Raw genomic sequence first — 19,472 nt, forward strand, 5'->3', positions numbered from 1 at the left:
AGAATTCACCGTCGCTTGTCTTATTTGCTATTCTTCGATAAAGAACACGGTCGCGTTGGATTAAAATTAATAATTATTCTCGTGGCAGTAAGATTTTACTCGACTGAGCAGATAACAAATATTGAGTAATATATGGGGCGTAGAGAAGAATATTTTTTCTCCGCGTTGAACGCAATTTTATATAGCACATAATCCTTCATTCCTGGAATCGCGCACGTGGTCCCGACTACCCCCCCACCCATGTAAGAAGATTTAAATATCTTCGAAACTGTTAAACAGCGTACAGTAGTCAAGCGTTATGTGTCCGGGATATCCGCGAACGGACCGTGAGAAAACGACAGTACTTGATAACAATTAACAAAAACTTGCGATTTTTTAAAAGAGGTACGATCGTATTGTTTTTGTTAAACGTCATTTAGTTGCTGGACTCACAATCGCGTTAATACCTTAGAGTAAAATAAAATCCATTGTATAAAAATTGGCTTAATTTTTATACGATGACAACGGATAATTGTTAACAAAACTACGAGCTGCGGTGACGAACGTTGATTAATTATGTTAATCTCGACGCCACTGTAATCAGTTGAAAATAAGAACGTAGCGAAGGAATTCTCTGTGAAAGAAAGTGGAAACCTGCTGCGGAGGGGTAAACGGCTTCTAGATAACGGCATAGTAAACGCCAAACGGTATTCGATCTTCTTCATGCTTGTATCAGTGAAGTTCTACTATCGGTGGCTACCATGAACATTTTACGTGGATTCGTGTATGCAATTCGCTGGTCCCCGTTCACTGTACCCGTTTCCGGTTTGAAACCACAATAATTATCCAGGTGTATCTATTACTATACAGTATATTTCACGAAGCTCCTCGCGAGCGGTTTCGTTATCACAAGAAAAACACGGGAATTAACATGAACGTCATGACCGGGCAAAACAAAGTGTACCACCGCTTGTTTGAACTATCACCACCACCGAGCGTTATCGCACGATCGAACTCGAGTTATTAAGGATGATACCAGAGAAGGGAAACACAAAGCATCAAATTTTTACTCGCTTCTCGATCGAGTCACGTACGTGAATTTTGAAGAAAACGATTCGTCGGCGAAACGCGAGTTTCGAATTTGACACGAACTCGTCCTGCAACGTGCATTCGATGGAAAATAACGTCAGGATGTTTTGACAGTCGACGGTCTTACCCGTTAATGGCAAGATAGGAATTAACGAAGATCATCGAGGAGAGATTACTAGATTACTAAAGATTACCAGATTATTCGGTGCGAAGATGAACGTCCCGCAAAATGTTTTGAGGAACGGAAAATCGTTGACTATTTGCAACAGTTTTAACGCGTCGAAATACTATATACCCGGTTGCAATTACGCAGGCGCTTCCCGCGCGTCGAGAATGAACGATGTGTCGGATGGCGCGAAGATCGAGATCACGGAGAAAAATTACGGGACTGCAGCTGCCGCGACCGATAGTATCGTGCAGGAAGCGCCAGAGCCACGAGGAATTCCCGTATTCGGAACTTTGTTATCTTTCATATTATCCGGCGGTCCAAAGAGACAGCACGAATATGTTGATAGAAGGCACAGAGAATTGGGCCCGGTCTACAGGGAACGCCTGGGACCGGTTACCGCGGTTTTCGTCAATTCCCCGCACGAGTACCGTCGAATTTTCCGGCTGGAAGGCTCGGCACCCAAACACTTCCTGCCGGAAGCTTGGATGCTGTACAACGAAATGCGGAAGTGCCGCCGTGGTTTGTTGTTCATGTACAGTAGTTTCACTAGCTCGTTTTCCTTTTTTTTAATAGTTCGTATAATTGAAATTTCGGATACGTAGGGATGGGGAGGAGTGGATACACTTCCGTAAGATTTTGAATAAAGTGATGTTGATACCGGATCCGTCGAACTTAATGGCTGGCCCGTGTCAAGAGGTGGCTGAGGAGCTTAAAGAGAATTGGCGGAAGCAGATTAAGATTAATTCGGTCATAGAGGACATGCAGATTCATCTTTACCAATGGTCTATAGAGGGTAAATGACATGTTTTTTGAAGGGAAAGAAGATGCAAAAGAGGATGCATGAGAGAATCATTTTTAAATCATAGCAATGATGGCAACGTTGATGGGATCGAGTTGGCGCACTTACAAAAAGCAATTATCACGAGATTTCGAAAAATTGGCAAGGATGCTACACAAAATATTCGAGCATTCGACTGCGCTGTCCATAATACCAGCTAAATTGGCGATGAATCTGCGTTTACCTGTTTGGAGGAAATTCGTGGAATCCGTAGATACAGCCTTCGAGATCGTTCGAATCTTGGTACCGGAAATGATCAAACTAGGTGGCGACGGTTTATTAAAGAGAATGAAAGAGGAAGGTATCCGAGACGAAGACGCGATGCGCATCGTTACCGATTTTATTTTAGCAGCTGGCGACACGGTACGATTTCATGTTTGATTTTAAAATAAAAATTCCACTGCCTCGATTAAATTAAATAAAAAGTAACTCTGTACTTTGTGCTTAGACAGCGACTACCCTGCAATGGACATTGTTGCTGCTGTGCAATCATCCTGAGAGACAAGTAGAGTTGTTCGAGAACATAAAAGATTTGTCTCAAAAAGAATTATTGCGCTCAACATTGATGAAAGGCATAATCAAGGAATCTCTTCGATTGTATCCTATAGCTCCGTTCATATCTCGGTATTTACCACAGGACAGTGTGATCGGTAATTACTTTGTGTCGAAAGGGGTAAATGAATTTGTTACAGTTTTTTTTTATAAAATGCGAAAGTATAATTGAATAATTTCGAGAAAATTTTATTCCAGGAGTTACTTGTGTTATCGATTTATTCGAGCAGCCGTGATAGTATGAATTTTTCACGGCCGAGCGAATTCCTTCCGGAAAGGTGGATTAGGATGGAAAAGGGCACTTACCAAGGTGTGATGCACCCGCACGCGAGCTTGCCGTTCGCTTTAGGCGCGCGAAGCTGTATCGGTCGAAAACTTGCGGAGATACAAATATCGTTGGCGTTGGCAGAGGTACATAAATTTATTCAATTATCAAACATCGAGTTTATATTATTATTTTATATTAAAAATTACAGTTGGTCAAATCATTCAAGATAGACTGTATAAACAAAGATCAGGTGAAGATGATTTTGCACTTGATTTCTGTCCCGTCGGAATCAATGAAGTTAAAACTGACGGAAAGGAACCAGTGACCAAAAATATTATTTAAGGATAAAGAAGTATATTCTGCTCTTTTGCACGTTCTTTATTTGTCTATTAAAAGCAACAATATTTGACCCGTAAACATTTATATCGAATAAACTAGATCCAAATACTATCGCCGCTATACATAATCCATACACGTAATAGTATATACAATTACAATTGTTTATGTGTATATATAATTAATCAAATTGCATCTACAAATTATATAATTATCAATATAGATCAATTCCACGTTTTAAAATATATTCACATTAAGCATGATTGGATTAATAAAATGTTTTATCGTATAAAAGTCTTACTAACTGAGTCTTCCCTATTAAATATCACAATTAATTATTCGTTAGCATTGGCACAAAACGCTATTAATAATTTCCTTGATTTCGTTCAAAAACTCGTGAAAACAACCGGTGATAAAAAAATTTTGAAATGCTTGAACCGTTTCGGACTTGGTCATCGACGCTGTCAGAAACCTTTTGATGCAGCAAGATCTCAGTTCATGACACGAGTTCATTCTCGCCCAATTCCAAGCCCTGCCGAAGTTCTCGTAATTTAATTTCGAGATAGAGCTCTCCGTTAAAATGTCGGACACGTCAGCCATTAGAAACTTGTCAGCCAGCAACACTGCGTCCAACAGAGACTCGATCGTTCTGTTCTCGAAAGTAGCTCCGTTCAGAGCCAGTAACAACGTGTCCAGACCCTCTTTCGACGTGTTCCGCAATTTCACGCATTTCTTGCCCGATTCCGAGAAATTACCTTCGAGCATCGCGGAAAACGCGTCCGATTTTTGACACAACGTCTGTCTGCAAGCATCGACAGTCGTGCCGTCGTCCAGTTCGAACGTGACCGTCGCAGGTTTCGGATGGCTGTCGTACACTTTTGGAAAATCGGTCGACGCCGTGTACGCGATTTGATACTTCTCTATAATCTCTGGTTGAACGTCCAACGTGGTTGCTAACCGGCAAATAGACCAAATTGCGTTCTCGTAGAGGCTGTGTTGCTTATCGGATAACACACGAAATATTAATCGGAGGCCACCGTGATTGTTTAACAATGACTTGAGAGTATATCGAGACTTGATCAGAAATGGTATCGAAACCGCGATGATCAGTTTATGAGTTTCCTCTCCACGAAGTAGTATAGATGTAAGCTCGCCTATTGCTCCTCCAGTTTCTGCTAGGGCGCATAATTGTCGCGTGTATTGTTCCGAACCGTATAATGTTTGAGCCTCGAAGACGAAGCCTTGTTTCAGTAACGGTATTAAATATGCTCCATTCCTACATAAATGATAAAATATATATAAACAGATGATTGAAGTACATAACTCTGTTAAATAATGAAACTTGAATTATACTAGTTACCTTATGATCCTAATTAAGATTCTGGACGCTCTTGGATTTTTAGCGTGTTTGATATAAGCCGACAGAGCTTCGATAATTGCAGGGTCAGCTAATCTATCGATTGGATCATCTGAATGACTTAATCGACTTAACAGCACTAGTGTCCACAGATTTGCATATTCCCAGATATTCGACTTGTTTCCCTTCTCCGAGTTCCGACACTCATCTGGGTCTGTCATCGACTTACAGCTTTTCAATGATTCAACTTCAGCTTGGGGCTCTAAAATAAAGTATATACTATATATACTATATAATTACTATTGAATCCTGTCTTTTTCGAAATTTATTAATTTTACGTACCGTCTTCGTTGTCCAACATTTCTGTATCGCTACAAACTGGACTGTAATTATCTTCGGTATTTTCGTCGCTCTCAACAGAGTCGTAGAAAGGCAACGGCGGTGTGCTAGGAGGCGAGGATGACACACTAGCAGCGCTGCCCGGGCTCCAATCGTCCCGATAATAATCTGAACTAAATCGTCCCAAGCTCATCTTGTTGTACTTCGATTCAATTTGTTTGCCAGAAGGAGAGTCCCGGCCTCTTTTTTTCGAAGCGTTAGTCTCTTCACTAAACATTGTTTCAGTTACCATCTTCTTTAATCTGGTAACAATTACGTCGAGCAGACCATTTTTTACCATAATCACAATGCTTGGACTGTCGTAAATAAATTGTGCCAGAGCATGCAGAAGCATTGGATGAAACTTCTCGTGCTTGGGATCTCTTAACAAAGACAACATTAATTCTAAGCCAAATCCCAGTCTGACTCGTGAACGATTTACAGCCTCTCTACAAAATACGCATAAACTGGCTAACGTCTCCTTAGATAATTCCGATCGATCCTTAATGAGAGCAATAACAGTTTCGACAGCACCAGAATTGCCAAGAATAGGTCGACACTCAGCGATTTGGCAAAGATTGTACAAACATTTAATCGCCACTTTGTTGTTTGTATCGCAACATTGTACAATACATCTATATCCTTGCAAGTCTTTCTCTCCCCGCATTTGTTCCCCGACTCGGGGATCGGACGTGGACAAAAAAGCACACATTGCTTTTAAACAAGTTTCTATTAATTCTAGATACTTTTTATCTATTTCCGACTGCTCTTTTGTAGAGACTAATATATTTGTAATTCTACATATTATTCCAGACTCTAAAATTTCTTCTCTACTACCCTCGTACATACTCCAAATATTCCTACAAAGGCAAATATAATATTTATAAGAATATTGTTTAGAGACAAGGATTTTATTTATATGTAAATTATGTTTTTTAGGTACCTTATAGCCCTAATACCCATTAAATAAGTTTGCATATTTATATCTACTTTAAAAAGTTCTACTAAAGCTTGAATAGCACCAGCCTTGCATAATGATTGTGCATGCCAGTCACATTCTGCCAAATTCCCAATCAGTCTACATGCACGGCAGTGTATGGTATTTCCAAGTTTGATATGCTTTATTATACAAACTACTCGACTTGCTATTTTGGATTCCCTCACCTAGAAAGTAACATACGTGAAATAATGTTTATACATCATAGAGTTGATTGTTAAATGTTAAAAGAAATAAAATATGTTCCTACCTTCTCCCTGGTGTCAGAAGTCATACAAGCGTTCGCCAAGATACTCAAAGTAACATTTAATATTTTCATATTTTGATAATTAAGTAAATTAATTAAAATACCCAGGCCACCATCTTTAACGAAATGCTTGAAGCACTTAGAGTCGTTTTTGAGTCTTATCAAACACGACAAAATGCCACTCTTCGATTCCGATTTGATGTGTTTTACCAATTCGCGGAGTATCGTACCTTCCTGCCTTTCATCCACGCTCGACATTTTTACAAATTAGTCGAAAAATCAACGTAAATTCGTTACTTTCTTGAAAGAAACATAACCTCTAAAATGTGCTGTCAACGAGTATGACAGCTACACCCGTACAGTAACTTACAAAAGTGAGGTGAAAAAAAATCTAATTTAATCGATGGTTTTGTATTATCAAAACAGCGTTGATCTATATTATACCTACAATACTCGTAGATACTTTGACTTACGAGTTCATAACTTTATAAATAGAATTAATTAATTATTTTACACAATTTCTCCTTTAAATATCCCGCTGTTAAGTTAGTAGACACGTGATATAGGAAGATCGTGGAATATTTTAATTGAAACAATTAACATTTGGAGAGAATATTAATGACTTGAATTCTTGGATAAGGTATTCGATAAACATGATGATGAGTATTTATGATCTTTATTTAACAGGAATTGTATGTCTAAACATTTAAAATGAATGCGATTTTTATCATGTATCCCCTGCAAATGTCATCATTATTATAATTGGGAAAGTAATCATTAAGTTATTCGCTCAATAGCAAAGATGTATTAAAAATAGATGGATAGTGAGCAGAGAATTGATTCTTTTACCGAAAACATATAATCAGAGTGTTCATATTTATTACGTCATATAATTTATTTTAAAGAGTGCAATGCGTAATTATATTTCCGCTTATAGCAATAAAATCGACATCAATACATAATACTGAAATAGAAGACATTCGTCTTCGAAAAACGTGAGTTATAATAAGTCTCGTTTTTCGAAAGCGAATAGAACGATTTTAACTGCGTTTTAGAACAAACACAAATTTCTATTTTGCGTAAGCGCACCGTGAAAATGCATATACACAACATACCTATGTATGTGCATGCGTGTACATGTGCAACGGTGTTAGTATGTATCATCATGCGTGAAGCGCACCTGCTGACTTTAAAGCAGCGTGTTCAACTGGGCATTTAATTTCAACTTCTACTCGTCCTTTACATCGTAGTAATACTAAACAATTATAAATTAATATACATCTGTAACTAACAAGTAAGCTCGTTAATTCATTCAGTGGTTACATAGTTACAAATTAATCTATAAATGCTTAATTGCGAGTATGTATTCATGTACGTAGACACCCGTAAGATCAGTGTACGCGAACTGAGTATAGCGGAGGCGTCAAAATGATAGGAGAGGGCATGGGGACTGGATCTACGTGAGCTACGCAGGAGATGACAGCGGCCGTATGACGCTCGGTTCCGTTGGCTGTTGGGCGCAGGCACAGGTTCGGCGTATAACCAGGAAGTAAGGAATTGTTCACGGACGTAACGAACAACTTATGCCTCGTTACGGTGGTCTCACGTCCGTCTCAGTGGGTTCTCCGTTTCGGAACGAGATCGTAATCAGTCGAATTCGGGTGAGGGACCGCCGTGCCTGTGCAATGTACACAGCGATCTGAATTGTGCACGATACTGTCATCGTCCCCGAGGAGTGCTCGTTTTAAACACGGCGGAGTGAAGTGATGAGCGTTTTCGGGGATTTCCAGCGTGTCTGGGTACAAAGATTCCCGGACAGCGCCTTGCCGGCGGCCTGGGAAGAGAACGTCAGGGACAACCTACTCAAGCATAAACAGAAGGTGAGAGTCGAAATCGGGAATCGTGTTTTTACCTCCTAATTACCATGACAAAGGATTCGTACATGAGAATTCTATAAGAATATTCGCTGATAAATCATTACTTAGGTATCGGAAATGAGATCAGAAATCTTCAAACGTCATGATATAAACTTTTGATTGGAATTAAATAATTGACTACAGAGAGGGTTTTGTCTCCTTTTATTAGCGATAATACATTTTGTAGTTAACAAAAGATGCACTTCAGTTCTTTGATAGAATTGTACAACAATAAAGGATACTTGTCATATTTTTATTTTCATAGTTTGCTCAAGTTTATGTCATTTTCTAAGTGGATTTTGTTATTAGAATTAAGTACCTACTTAAAAGTAATACTCTGGAGAAGTATGATGAAGCTTTAGTAACTTCTTATTATATAAAATTTTCCTCCTTGCTGATGCATTGGGAACTCTATTCTATGAGTCATCATATTAATTCCTTGCTTAACTGGGAAACTAACTTAATTTACGTTAAATTAAAGTCAAAATTTGTTGCACTGTATATCATCATATCAATATAGAACTAATTAAAAAATTATTGTGCAATAAATTCTTTTTCAATACGTCGTGCATATTTAATATTAGTCTATTATATATCTTTTTTACATTTATTTTTACAAACATAAAGTTTGGAATATGTTTCATTGATTTTTATACCAGGAACAAGTCATATTCCTATTACCAAACATCCTCATTTGAGTTTACTGGATCTGAATCATCACTTACTGCTTATCTCAGTTTGACTATCACACATGTAAAAAGATATGCCCGTATTATTTATATTTGACATAAAACTGATGAAATTGATCATTAAGAAATGCTATTTTTTTTAAGGTGTCTGCTCTGAGGGAAGAACTTGAAAAGGAAGAATTATACATAGAATATTTAGAGAGATTGTTAGCAGATGTCGAGCGCCATAAACAGTTGGCGAACAGTAGTGCTGCAACCACTCCGGAGAAACAATCCTCAGACTCCCAAAATCAGCACTCTGTTCAAACAGAGAATAATTTGTCTGGATCTACGAGCACCGTGGTTCAACACGTGGAGGCATCGGCACCGCCTCTTCCAGCTCGCGAAGACATAAGCAAATTTCAAGACAAATGCCTCTCTGAATTGAGCTCCACTCTTAATTCAAACAAACGACCGAAAAGCGAGATACCGAGGAGTCCTGATAAAGTGCCTGAACTTAGAAGAAACAGTGATCCAGACGTGACAAGCAATTACGTAACAGTGATCGAAGTGACCGGAACTTCAAAGAAGGATAAAAATGAAGAATCTCTCAAAGAGGAGGATGAAAAGGATTTGGAAAACGCGGTTAACGAGGACGGGGAGGACGGTGATGCGGAGGCATCCGAAGAAGAACCATACTATGATTCCGTAGCCTTAGATCAGACAGGAGAATATGTATATATCGATTCTCGTGTTCCTCCCGTTAGTGGAGTGAACAATAACGGTAGTAGAGCACCACCGAGGCGACCACCCTCCCTGCCAGATTCACCGGGGAATCAAAGCAATTATGTCAACATCGATTATTTTATACAGTAAGCTCTATTGAGGTTGCATTATTCTGCACTAAAAATCTGTAATATTTATATCATTGATGATTATTTATTTATAGACAGAGGGTTGCAATGGACAGCGAGGACGAAGAGGGCGCGAATCCTGCACCACCGATTTTATTACGTGCTCTTAGTACTGACAATGAAACTGGTAGCAGCGATGCAGAGCCTTTGAGTTTGAGCGAGGGTAGTTTAGAATCACCGACGCCCACTACGCCTCGTAGGCAAGAGAAAAGCAAAGATCGCGAGGACGATAGAACATCGATGATTAAATGTATCGTCAACTCCGTAGTGGAAAGTGAAACTATTTATGTTGAGTGTTTAAACGTAATGTTGCAGGTGTGTAATTGTCTGCTAGTTTACATAAAGCGAGGCGCCATCAATTTGATTAACAATATTTGTCTCTTTAGTATATGAAAGCCATCAAGGCTACGTTGACGACGTCTCAGCCTGTTATTTCCGAGGACGAATTCGGCACGATGTTCTATAAAATTCCTGAATTGCATGCGCTGCATCAAACGTTTTTGGATGGTCTTAGAAAAAAACTCGAGAAATGGGACAGTAAAACTACCATTGGCGAACAGTTCAGAGTAATGGCCAGCAATATAGGATTGTACGGAGCTTTTTTACATAATTATGCTCGCGCTACTGATACCGTGCGGAGGTGTTCCGCGCATTCCACGCAGTTCGCAGAAATCACAAAGGACATCCGGCTAAGAGGATTTCCCAAAGGACCAGGATTATCTCTCGAAGATCTTTTGCACAAACCAGTAGCTCGAGTACAAAAGAATGCCTTAGTATTGCACGTAAGTATAACGCAGTATCGATGGCGTAACGTTAATCGGAAAGCTTGATAAATTTATATGGGAATCTACTTTGTTAATTTTATCTTATCGGATTCGCAGTTGATAATATTGCCTCGACTGATTGTAGGATCTTCTTAAGCATACGCCCGTGAATCATGCTGATCATGCACCGCTGTCAGACGCTCATGCTATGATCAGAAATTTTCTAGACGAGTTCAACATCATTCAAACGAAATCAATGTTTCCGGTAGATATCATGCAACGGTGTACAAACTGTTAATTCTGGTTCTTGTGTAAAATATATATGTTTGTGCCGTGTTTTAGAGTCATGATAGAGCGCAACGAAGATTAGTGAAGAACTCATTCGTGGTGGAATTGTCCGACGGTCATAGGAAGTTGAGACATCTTTTCCTTTTCAACGACGTGATTGCCTGCGCTAAGTACAAAGCTTCTGGTAGAGATAAATTCACGTTTGAGTTGAAGTGGTACGTACCGGTGGCAGAGGCGGTGGTGACGGAAGATGGAATAGAACCGCGCGAGACTAGTCCGGCTAATGTCGTAGCTCTGAGGTATGCCCAAAGTGTGTTATGTGCTGTTAATGATCTACAGAGTAAAGATTGCATCGTTGAATATTTATACATTCAGGTCACAAGCATGTACAGTACGTGATCAGATTTTGTGGGAGGAACGGAACGACGAGAAACGAATTAGACTTGGTGGTAAAGGTTCGGAAAAGAATAGGAAGAAGCTTGCCGAGCTCGAAGCTCAATTAGTATTAGCGTCACCGAATTTAGTATTACGCGTAGCGCATAAAAGTCAGCAGCGTGTGCAAAACTCTTACACGTTCTTTCTATCCAGTGAATTTGAACGGTCTCAATGGGTTGAAGCGATGGAGGCATTGCAACAGGTAATGCGTTCCCATATGTACGTAGATAAGTCAAAGGTGCGTAATTTACTGATTTCGATTAAATAAATAATATAATTAACGATATACACATTCTTATTAAAATCCGACACGAGGATACAAGTAACGATAGTTCAGAAAAAGCCACCAGACAATCTTTCTAAAAAGGGAACAATATACATGGCAAATTGTTTTTAGGGTGGACAGCCACCGGGGCCGCTACCGTTATCGATGTACGAGTTACAGGCTTGGGTAACAGCTTGTCGTACTTATCTTCAAACAGATATGGGCAGCTATTTATTAAGATCAGGACGCGATGAAAGTTTGTTATTAGGCGATCTCCATTTGACGTTACTTGGTCTGACGCCGCCAGGTTTAGATAGAATCGGAGATCTTTATATTGTTGTGGAGGTTGACAGTTACGGACACTATTTCAAGCGAGCAAAAAGTCGCGTCGCGAGAGGACAAGCTCCGACCTGGGGTAAATAGTAGTTCTGCAAGGAAGAATTCAAAGATTTGATAAATGTTAATTATAACTAATTGTCTAATTTCATTGAAGGTGAAACATTTGTGGTGGAACTGGAGGGAAGTCAAAACGTTCGAATCTTATTGTACGAAGAATGCGGGTCGCGTTCTGTGCTACGAGGCAAATGTATACAGAGATTGAGCAGATCTTGGCTGCAGTCTGATCAAGTAGAGAGATCGTTGAATTTGGGCCCGGCCACGTTAGACATGGCCCTCCGCTTCGTCCCAAGTGAAGTGACGTTGAGGCGGGTACCGTCCGCTAAACCTCAAGGTTTATTTGGAGCTAAAATTCAACAAGTGTGCAAGTACGTCTCGGCGTTCTGTAATACGTCCATTGCTTATCACAAGTATTTAAATTCATATCTCTTCTACAGACGCGAAAAACGCGACGTTCCTTTTATCATAACAGCGTGCGTTAGAGAGGTAGAAAAGAGAGGAGTTGGAGAAGTAGGACTGTACCGCGTTTCTGGTTCGGCTTCCGATTTAACAAAATTACGTAAATCGTTTGAAAGTAACTCGTACGAAGCAGAACAATTACTTAAAGGGGTATTTATTATACTACAAGATTATATAAATTTTTAATCTCTTGCATATTTAATAATTGAATTTGTATAGGTTGATGTCCATTCCGTGACGGGTGTGCTCAAGTTGTATCTCCGCGAAATGCCGGAAGCTCTCTTCACGGATGCTCTTTACCCGGCATTCTTGGAAGCTTTCCAGTCGGGCGAGTTATCGAAAGGTGCTGCGTTAAGAAGAGTCTACGAGGGTTTGCCTGCTGTGAATAAAGCGGTGATCGACTTTCTACTCGCTCATTTGATACGAGTCAATAAACACGAAGCTCAGAACAAAATGTCACTGCACAATTTGGCGACCGTGTTCGGACCGACGCTTCTACGCCCGGGCACGAACTCGCGATCGGACGCGAAGAGTCGCGACCCGTTGGCCGCGGGCACCGTCGACGTGATGGCGCAGGCCGGTATACTTTACTGTTTCTTGCAGATACATATGCAACAGAACAATCAGTCACTCTAGTCGAGAGGTTCTTGTTGATAATACACATCACGAGATGTTACTGCTGGCTCTTCGCGGGTTCGAGATCGCGCTTGCAACTCACGCTGTAAAATACGATTAACGATTTTTTATTATATATACATATGCATGTATATGTATATATATATTTTATTAGTTTTACTATAACGCTGAACTAGACGCGTAAGTAGACACACTGGCTTTGACGAAGAAGAGAAACCCCCGATTGATGAAATTTCTTTTGGAACGTTGCAAAGTGGACTTGAAAATACAAGTACCTTGTATTTTAAACTCCTTTATACACATGTATTTTATTCTTATATGTAATTCGCGAAATTCTAGCCACGATCTCTTACGTGATGATCGCACGTAAAAATAAAGAGAGTAGGAAATTTTCGTACGAGAGTCGGAAGGAAGGGAAAAGAGAGAAAACTTCTCCAACGAGAAGAAGACACAATAAACACGGAAGTCCGGTCACAGACGCATCCACGCTTTAGAAATTAAGTACTTTTTCCAATGGGGCGTGTTCCTAGTAGAGAGTCTAAATTTTTTTATGCATATGTCCACGAGAATGTCCACGTATTCGAGAGAATCACGTTCCTAAGCGTTTCAGAAAGCACGTTCCTCTAAGATGCGCGAATCAAAGCTTTTACATAGTGTACGCAAAATATACTTGCTATACATATATCACTTTCTACCAATTCAGGTTTTCTACGGGAGCCAGGTTTTTCTCGCCAATTATATTCTTTATACGGATATTTCGAAGGAAGATTTGTAAGGAATATTATGAAGCGAACCGATTAATGCTGTAATTAAGCTCACGTTCGTTTATCCATGAGACAGTCGAATTTTTACGAAAAGAGGCACTGATGATTTTATTGATTCGCTTAAAAAATTCAAAAGGAAAATGCTGTTTTAGAGAGATCTTCCAAGCCTTCGACAAATGCAATATTTTATATGTGCAATTTTAATGCGTCGTATTTTTATTGCGCATAGACATACGTACATTCCTCATCCAATCAGGTAGACTACGTTCAGTAGTCCCTCAGCAGCTATTTTTTAGATTTGCCAAAATCCATATATCTCAAGTCTAAACGCAGCTTAATTAAGCGCATCACATGAGAAAGTAGATTCTGTCTCATACTTTTAATGGAATACTACGATCGACCCTTTGAAGTATTGCATTTTAAATAATTCAAAAAAGAAAATGATTTTACTTTCGATTTGAATTTCTATATAGTATACATATATTCTCTCACTGCCGGTTAACAATATTTTTCTATAACTAATCTCTATATCTTCGTAACATATCTCTATAAAGAGTACTGGAAAAACGTAAAAATAAACGAACGTAAATTTCGACTAGATGTATGCTTCAAAAGGTTGAACCGAACGGAAACATTTGGCAGTACAAATTTAATACTCGTTAGAATCCCGCATCACGCTATGGACATTTTGCGAGCTACTAATACCGTGTATTACCAAGGTCGACAGACAAGTCTGACAAGTGTTCGATAAAAAGTGGAGCCGCGCATAAGAGACGGCAAAAACGTAAACGAAAGAGAACGAGAGAAGAAATTGCAAAATGAAAATCTACATACAGAAGAAATAATGATCACGCCAAGGTACTTTCCCGGAAGTGTTCTTCGCGCTTTAACAGAGCGGACAAGGCTATTAAATTAATCGTATGCATGATTTCAGCGTGTGTGTGTGTGTATATGTATGTATGTATGTATGTATGTATGTATGTATGTGTGTATAACCCGCCCATGTGTATTATATCGTAAATAATTGGATATCTTTAATTTTTATATCGCATTTAGCGTTAAGACGCATCCCTATTTTGTACATTCGTAAAATGTGTAAAAACAAAGTTTCCGCGATTGCGACTTCTTCTTCTTATTATTATTATTACAACTATAATTATTTTTATTATTCCACACTTTACAAGTACCGATTTTGTCATAGAACCAAGTATTTGTTAACGTACATTCGATTAGGCTAAGCTTACCCGCAGCAAAATGATGTACTGCCAAAAGAAGGAACCCTTCAAGTGTATAAATATACTGAAAGTTTATAAACTTTTCATTAGAATGTTTATACAGTTACCCCCGAGCGTAGTCTTTCTACTTTTTTCTTCTATCCACGTTCTTTATACAAAAGTATTTTAAGTTAGAGCACGTTACATCTGTTACTTTACTCTTAGTAACCATATATATTCTTTTGAACGATGAAATAGAACAGTCTTAATAATACCACAGAGAAATCGACGTGTTTACCGTCTAACGAAGCATTTTATTTATAAGCTGATCGAGTTTAAACGTCTACGGATCACTGGAAATCTATAATAGATTATACATCTTTCGACATAAACTTTCATTTCGTTAACGTTTTTGAAAATAGATATAAATATTGTGTGACAGAAAATAATTTTTACAAGGAGCTTAATAATTTCTCCTTTAACGATAAATTCGGACAACTGCGAGCAGGCGGAGGTAAGGGTAGTTTAACCGGCGTAGCCGCTATGTTGTCCCATAGCCCGGGAAGTCGAGTCCCATCCGAACCGTTGCATTGCATTCCTGATAGAAAACAGTTTTACTTACTAATGAAAAACCACAATTGGAAATTCTCTGAGTATACTATAATTTGCAACCTAATGGCGCAGCTTCGTACAAGTCATGGAGAGCTTGTACACGAACTTTGGTCCATTCGATGCTTTTATAGTTAGACGAGATGCCTTGTTCATCGTTAGTTGGTTGATTCTCCCATTCCCGAATGTATCGAAAATACGTTCTGAGAGCATCGTCGCTGATGGCGCTCTTGCAAACCTGTAAGAAATGAATTAAACCATAGAATTTGCTCCACAGAGAGATTTGTAATAGTTACATACCTCTAGCCGAGCGTTAGGGTAATAGTGAATGTAATTCACGCACATTTCATCAGAAATAGCAAATCCACCCAAAGTGACGTTCTCTCTATTCACTGTATTGTACGTGCAAGTCGTTATCAAAGAGTCTCCCTGCAATCAATCATTCCCATGCAAATAACTACTTTGTCGGAACGACATAAATAATTATCATTTGTTCTTACGGGCAAGATGACGACAGGCTTCGGTAAAAGTCTAATTTCTTGAAAGTGTGTGGAATAATGATTATCGTAATTCAACATAGGTAATTCCTCGCCGTCCCTGATATGTCGAGTCACAACTCTTGTGCCTGTTAAATGCGTATGAAGTTGAGACGCGAACACGTGAATACCATGCTGCGGTAAACCAACACCTGTACACTCTTGTATACAGTGTCCCGACAAAGTAAACGCTTCCTGCAATTTCGATAAACATAAAACGGTTCTTGAAATTATAAATTGTGTTTTAATAATTTACTTGTTGCGGAGGAATCGCCATTTTATCCGTGTATTCTAAGCCCAGTTCTATCACACCGGCGTCATATTTCCGAAGACTCTTGGTAAGAATAAACCGAATTCCAGAGGAATCAATGTTCCCACCCTGGAGCTCAGGATTGTTGTAATGAACCTCTAGCATCACGTAAGGATTGAAATCCTTGCCACCGATAGAGAGGCCAGCTTCCTCTGGATAGACGAAAGCGTCTGCTCCCATTGCCCATGCTGCCAATACCTTTTTACATATCTAAGAAATAAATTAAATAAGAGTGATGCTTTTCTCTCCGGATATATTAACACTATGTAACTACGATATTAATAAATTACTGTTGTATTTACTTGAGTTTTGTCTGGCCTGTTAGCTGCATCGCAGGGGCCGTCGTACATAGGAACTTGAAGACTCGGCGGTCCGGCGCAATGAAAAACCTCCATGTGATGCACTAAATGATCATTGCCCGTTTGTATAATCGGGCCAAATTGTAGAATATGGTGCCTGAGAACAGTAATGTGTTGAGAAAATTGGTAAGATCGTTGCTGGTCTCAATTAACTCACTTTTGAGCCAGAACTGGTGGTAATTTTTGTACGCGGCACCAGTAAGTCGTTTCCTTGTTCGGTACCTTTACACGGTCAGCCATGACTTCTAATTGCCAAGCGTTCGAAGGAAAAGCCGGCTTCTTGTGAACCACCCTGATCAATTCTGTTCTGGACATGCCGGAAGCATCCGCGTCGGAGATCTGCAAACCAGCCAGGGACGAGAGCGGTCCCAAGCCCTTCAACCATACCAAATGCGTGGTGCCTCTCTACAAATAAAAATCGTCGCAAAGGAACCAGCTATTCAATAACGAGAATCGAAGCGATCGTCTTCGATAATAATTAATACACTTGAACTTTCAATTAATTAAGCATAATTTTTAACAAGTTTATTAAGTAATTTAGTTTCACGCACTTCCATAATATAATCGTTCTCATCGCAAGTGTCGAATTTCCTCGTGAAGGTGAACTTCGTTACATTTCCTCTTCTTCTCCATGCGAAATTCTCACAATCCTGTTGCTGATCCAGATTCAACTTTCCTTCATCATCCGCCCAAGCATCCTGAAAGCACGATATCTCCTTTATAATCTCTCCGACAACGCTTTCACTTTTTTAATAATGTGCCAAACGTGTATGTTTGTGATACTTGTAGCTGAATTTGACGATGCCAATCAATCCACAGGACGCAATAATCAGCTGATTTCAATTCCCCGTAATTCGAAAAACCGATTGCAAACCAGGTATTGTCGGCGCCTACGTAATGGATCTCGGCAATTATGGTTTCGCTCATGAAATCGACTCTAACGATAATTAAAAAGGCACATAAAATTGTATTTAAATCAAATAATTAATTTTCCAATTTAACATAATACGACAGTGAGATATTTGCGAAGACTATATATTGCAATAGAAATCGAAGTTGCTTCATACAAAAAGAATATACCTCCAATGAAAAGTGGCTTCCGAGCCAAGCGGGACAGAGTGAATATCTTTCCTCTCGGAATATTCTCCTCTATTTTGATGATCGTGCCAGGATAAGCAAGAGGCATTTTTTAAAGAAAGTAAAATCAGTAGATAAAATCTCCAGAACATTTTACAGTTTCGAAGACAATCTTATCGTTTTCAAAGTTAGTTATTCTTTATTTGTAATTCGTCGAGTACTGTGGTTCACGAACCTTCGTCTTCGCTTCGTCGATTTTTACTAACAGAATCCGGAGGATCTGGAAGGACGAAGACTTCGTACGCCACAGCCTTTGCCGCCGTGTCTTTACGGCGCGCAAGCGTGGCTCATGCGCCTCTAAGATTATTAAATCGGTCAGTAATATCGAATAATAAATGCAGCAGATATTCAGGAGTTCTTTTTGTTACGTAGTTGTTTTATACGTAGTTGATTTATTTGACATGTTCCGTGACACGTGTAACTACGTTAAACTTTCCATTCAGGCCGCGTGTACCAACTGGTGACACACGCTGACAAAACATATATTTTACAAGTTTAAACTGTAACATCGCGTGTATCGCGGATGGTACGCGATGTGATAACTGTTCTATACTATCGATAACAAGCTAATTAAATTTAAAAAAATATAACTTATGGATTAATGATGTAATGAAATATTAATTGTTTTAACATATCAGCATTAGTCAAAACATTAAATAATCTAACTGAAAAGTCAAGCAAGACGGGCTTGGCACGGAACGTGTTAAAATTCAACTATCGGTGTTATTAATTTTTAATAAAGAGGGAATCAAGGCTATCTAGGTCGCAAGATTAGAATTTCCAATTATTATATAATTTAAGTGGAGCGAGAAGGGGGAGGAACTCTTCATTATTATAATCTATAAGATGCAAATTAAAAAGATTTTTCCTGTACTGAGTTCACGTATTTTATTTCTATTTCCAATTCCCGTTCACATTTTTGAGGATTTTGCGCACAGGGTGAAAAATACCGACTTCGATGAAATTTCTTGATAATGGAATGCCGGAGAGTACCATATTGCATTCCAGTTGCGGCGCGTGCTGCTCCTTCCAACCGTAATCAAGACATTCCGCATTTCTTATTGAGGGGAACAATGTTCGCGAAATGTCTCGTTTAATTAGAACAAATAGTGCGGATCGCGTAACGCCAAAAATTGATTTCCTTATTCGTTTTTCTATTGAAGGAAAAATTAAATAGCATTTAATACACTGGAATATGATGCAAAGCAATCATTGTGTTGCAAATCATCGATTTGATCAAGAAAAATGAGAAAATAGAAATTTATGAACATTAGTCGATGCACTTTGCAACTACGTTTTCCAGAGAAGTCAACGTCCGACCGTGAGAGCAACTGGACGATCGTGTTTCACACGGCGACGGCCGCTTCGGGTCGGCCAAGAAAGGGATTCAGACCCATTCATTGATCTGAAGGGACGAAGGTTGCCCAAGTCTACCTTTTTTTGTGGAGCAACGCTGCACAATGAATTGCCGCTTCTCCGACAGGTCCTACCCAACGAAGTTGTAAGGGAGAGCGTCGGCTAACTATATTTAGATTTTAGCAGAAGTAAATTCTACAAACAAAAATAGATGATTATCAATAACTATAACTATG

The 19,472-nt window shown here is 39.2% G+C and overlaps 4 protein-coding genes across 5 annotated transcripts; 2 read left to right on the forward strand and 2 right to left on the reverse strand.

Moving 5' to 3' along the window:
* The first annotated feature begins 268 nt into the window (after positions 1 to 268).
* On the forward strand, positions 269 to 3,397 carry sad (Cytochrome P450 family protein sad). The gene is made up of 6 exons (XM_018031820.2): positions 269 to 1,769; positions 1,840 to 2,030; positions 2,104 to 2,438; positions 2,524 to 2,748; positions 2,826 to 3,038; positions 3,104 to 3,397. Exons 1-6 carry the CDS (start codon positions 1,282 to 1,284, stop codon positions 3,218 to 3,220), a joined length of 1,569 nt encoding a protein of 522 aa, XP_017887309.1. The 5' UTR covers positions 269 to 1,281; the 3' UTR covers positions 3,221 to 3,397.
* On the reverse strand, positions 3,258 to 7,280 carry Rnb (BTB/POZ domain-containing protein Rnb). The gene is made up of 5 exons (XM_018031818.2): positions 6,214 to 7,280; positions 5,910 to 6,130; positions 4,931 to 5,826; positions 4,592 to 4,850; positions 3,258 to 4,507 (listed from the first exon to the last, which is right to left on the reverse strand). Exons 1-5 carry the CDS (start codon positions 6,466 to 6,468, stop codon positions 3,574 to 3,576), a joined length of 2,565 nt encoding a protein of 854 aa, XP_017887307.1. The 5' UTR covers positions 6,469 to 7,280; the 3' UTR covers positions 3,258 to 3,573.
* Positions 7,281 to 7,384: 104 nt separating this feature from the next.
* On the forward strand, positions 7,385 to 15,036 carry RhoGAP1A (Rho GTPase activating protein at 1A). 2 transcript variants are annotated; one of them, XM_018031831.2, is made up of 12 exons: positions 7,385 to 7,504; positions 7,590 to 8,090; positions 8,960 to 9,666; positions 9,744 to 10,023; positions 10,095 to 10,490; positions 10,618 to 10,737; positions 10,815 to 11,059; positions 11,136 to 11,433; positions 11,593 to 11,875; positions 11,954 to 12,224; positions 12,294 to 12,465; positions 12,535 to 15,036. In XM_018031831.2, the coding sequence occupies exons 2-12, from the start codon at positions 7,977 to 7,979 to the stop codon at positions 12,949 to 12,951; spliced, it is 3,303 nt and encodes a 1,100-aa protein (XP_017887320.1). In that variant the 5' UTR covers positions 7,385 to 7,504; positions 7,590 to 7,976; the 3' UTR covers positions 12,952 to 15,036. The 2 variants fall into 2 exon arrangements, with proteins under 2 accessions (XP_017887320.1, XP_017887321.1); XM_018031832.2 differs by having other exon boundaries at positions 11,136 to 11,397.
* Positions 15,037 to 15,214: 178 nt separating this feature from the next.
* On the reverse strand, positions 15,215 to 18,334 carry Tbh (tyramine beta hydroxylase). The gene is made up of 10 exons (XM_018031833.2): positions 17,824 to 18,334; positions 17,527 to 17,680; positions 17,295 to 17,441; positions 16,901 to 17,148; positions 16,687 to 16,840; positions 16,331 to 16,594; positions 16,039 to 16,269; positions 15,839 to 15,967; positions 15,602 to 15,776; positions 15,215 to 15,527 (listed from the first exon to the last, which is right to left on the reverse strand). Exons 1-10 carry the CDS (start codon positions 17,970 to 17,972, stop codon positions 15,382 to 15,384), a joined length of 1,797 nt encoding a protein of 598 aa, XP_017887322.1. The 5' UTR covers positions 17,973 to 18,334; the 3' UTR covers positions 15,215 to 15,381.
* Positions 18,335 to 19,472: the final 1,138 nt, after the last annotated feature.

This window comes from Ceratina calcarata, unplaced genomic scaffold, assembly GCF_001652005.2.
Source record: "Ceratina calcarata isolate Rehan_Ccalc_2016 unplaced genomic scaffold, ASM165200v1 scaffold557.2, whole genome shotgun sequence".
In the NCBI taxonomy this organism is placed as follows: Eukaryota; Metazoa; Arthropoda; class Insecta; order Hymenoptera; family Apidae; genus Ceratina; species Ceratina calcarata.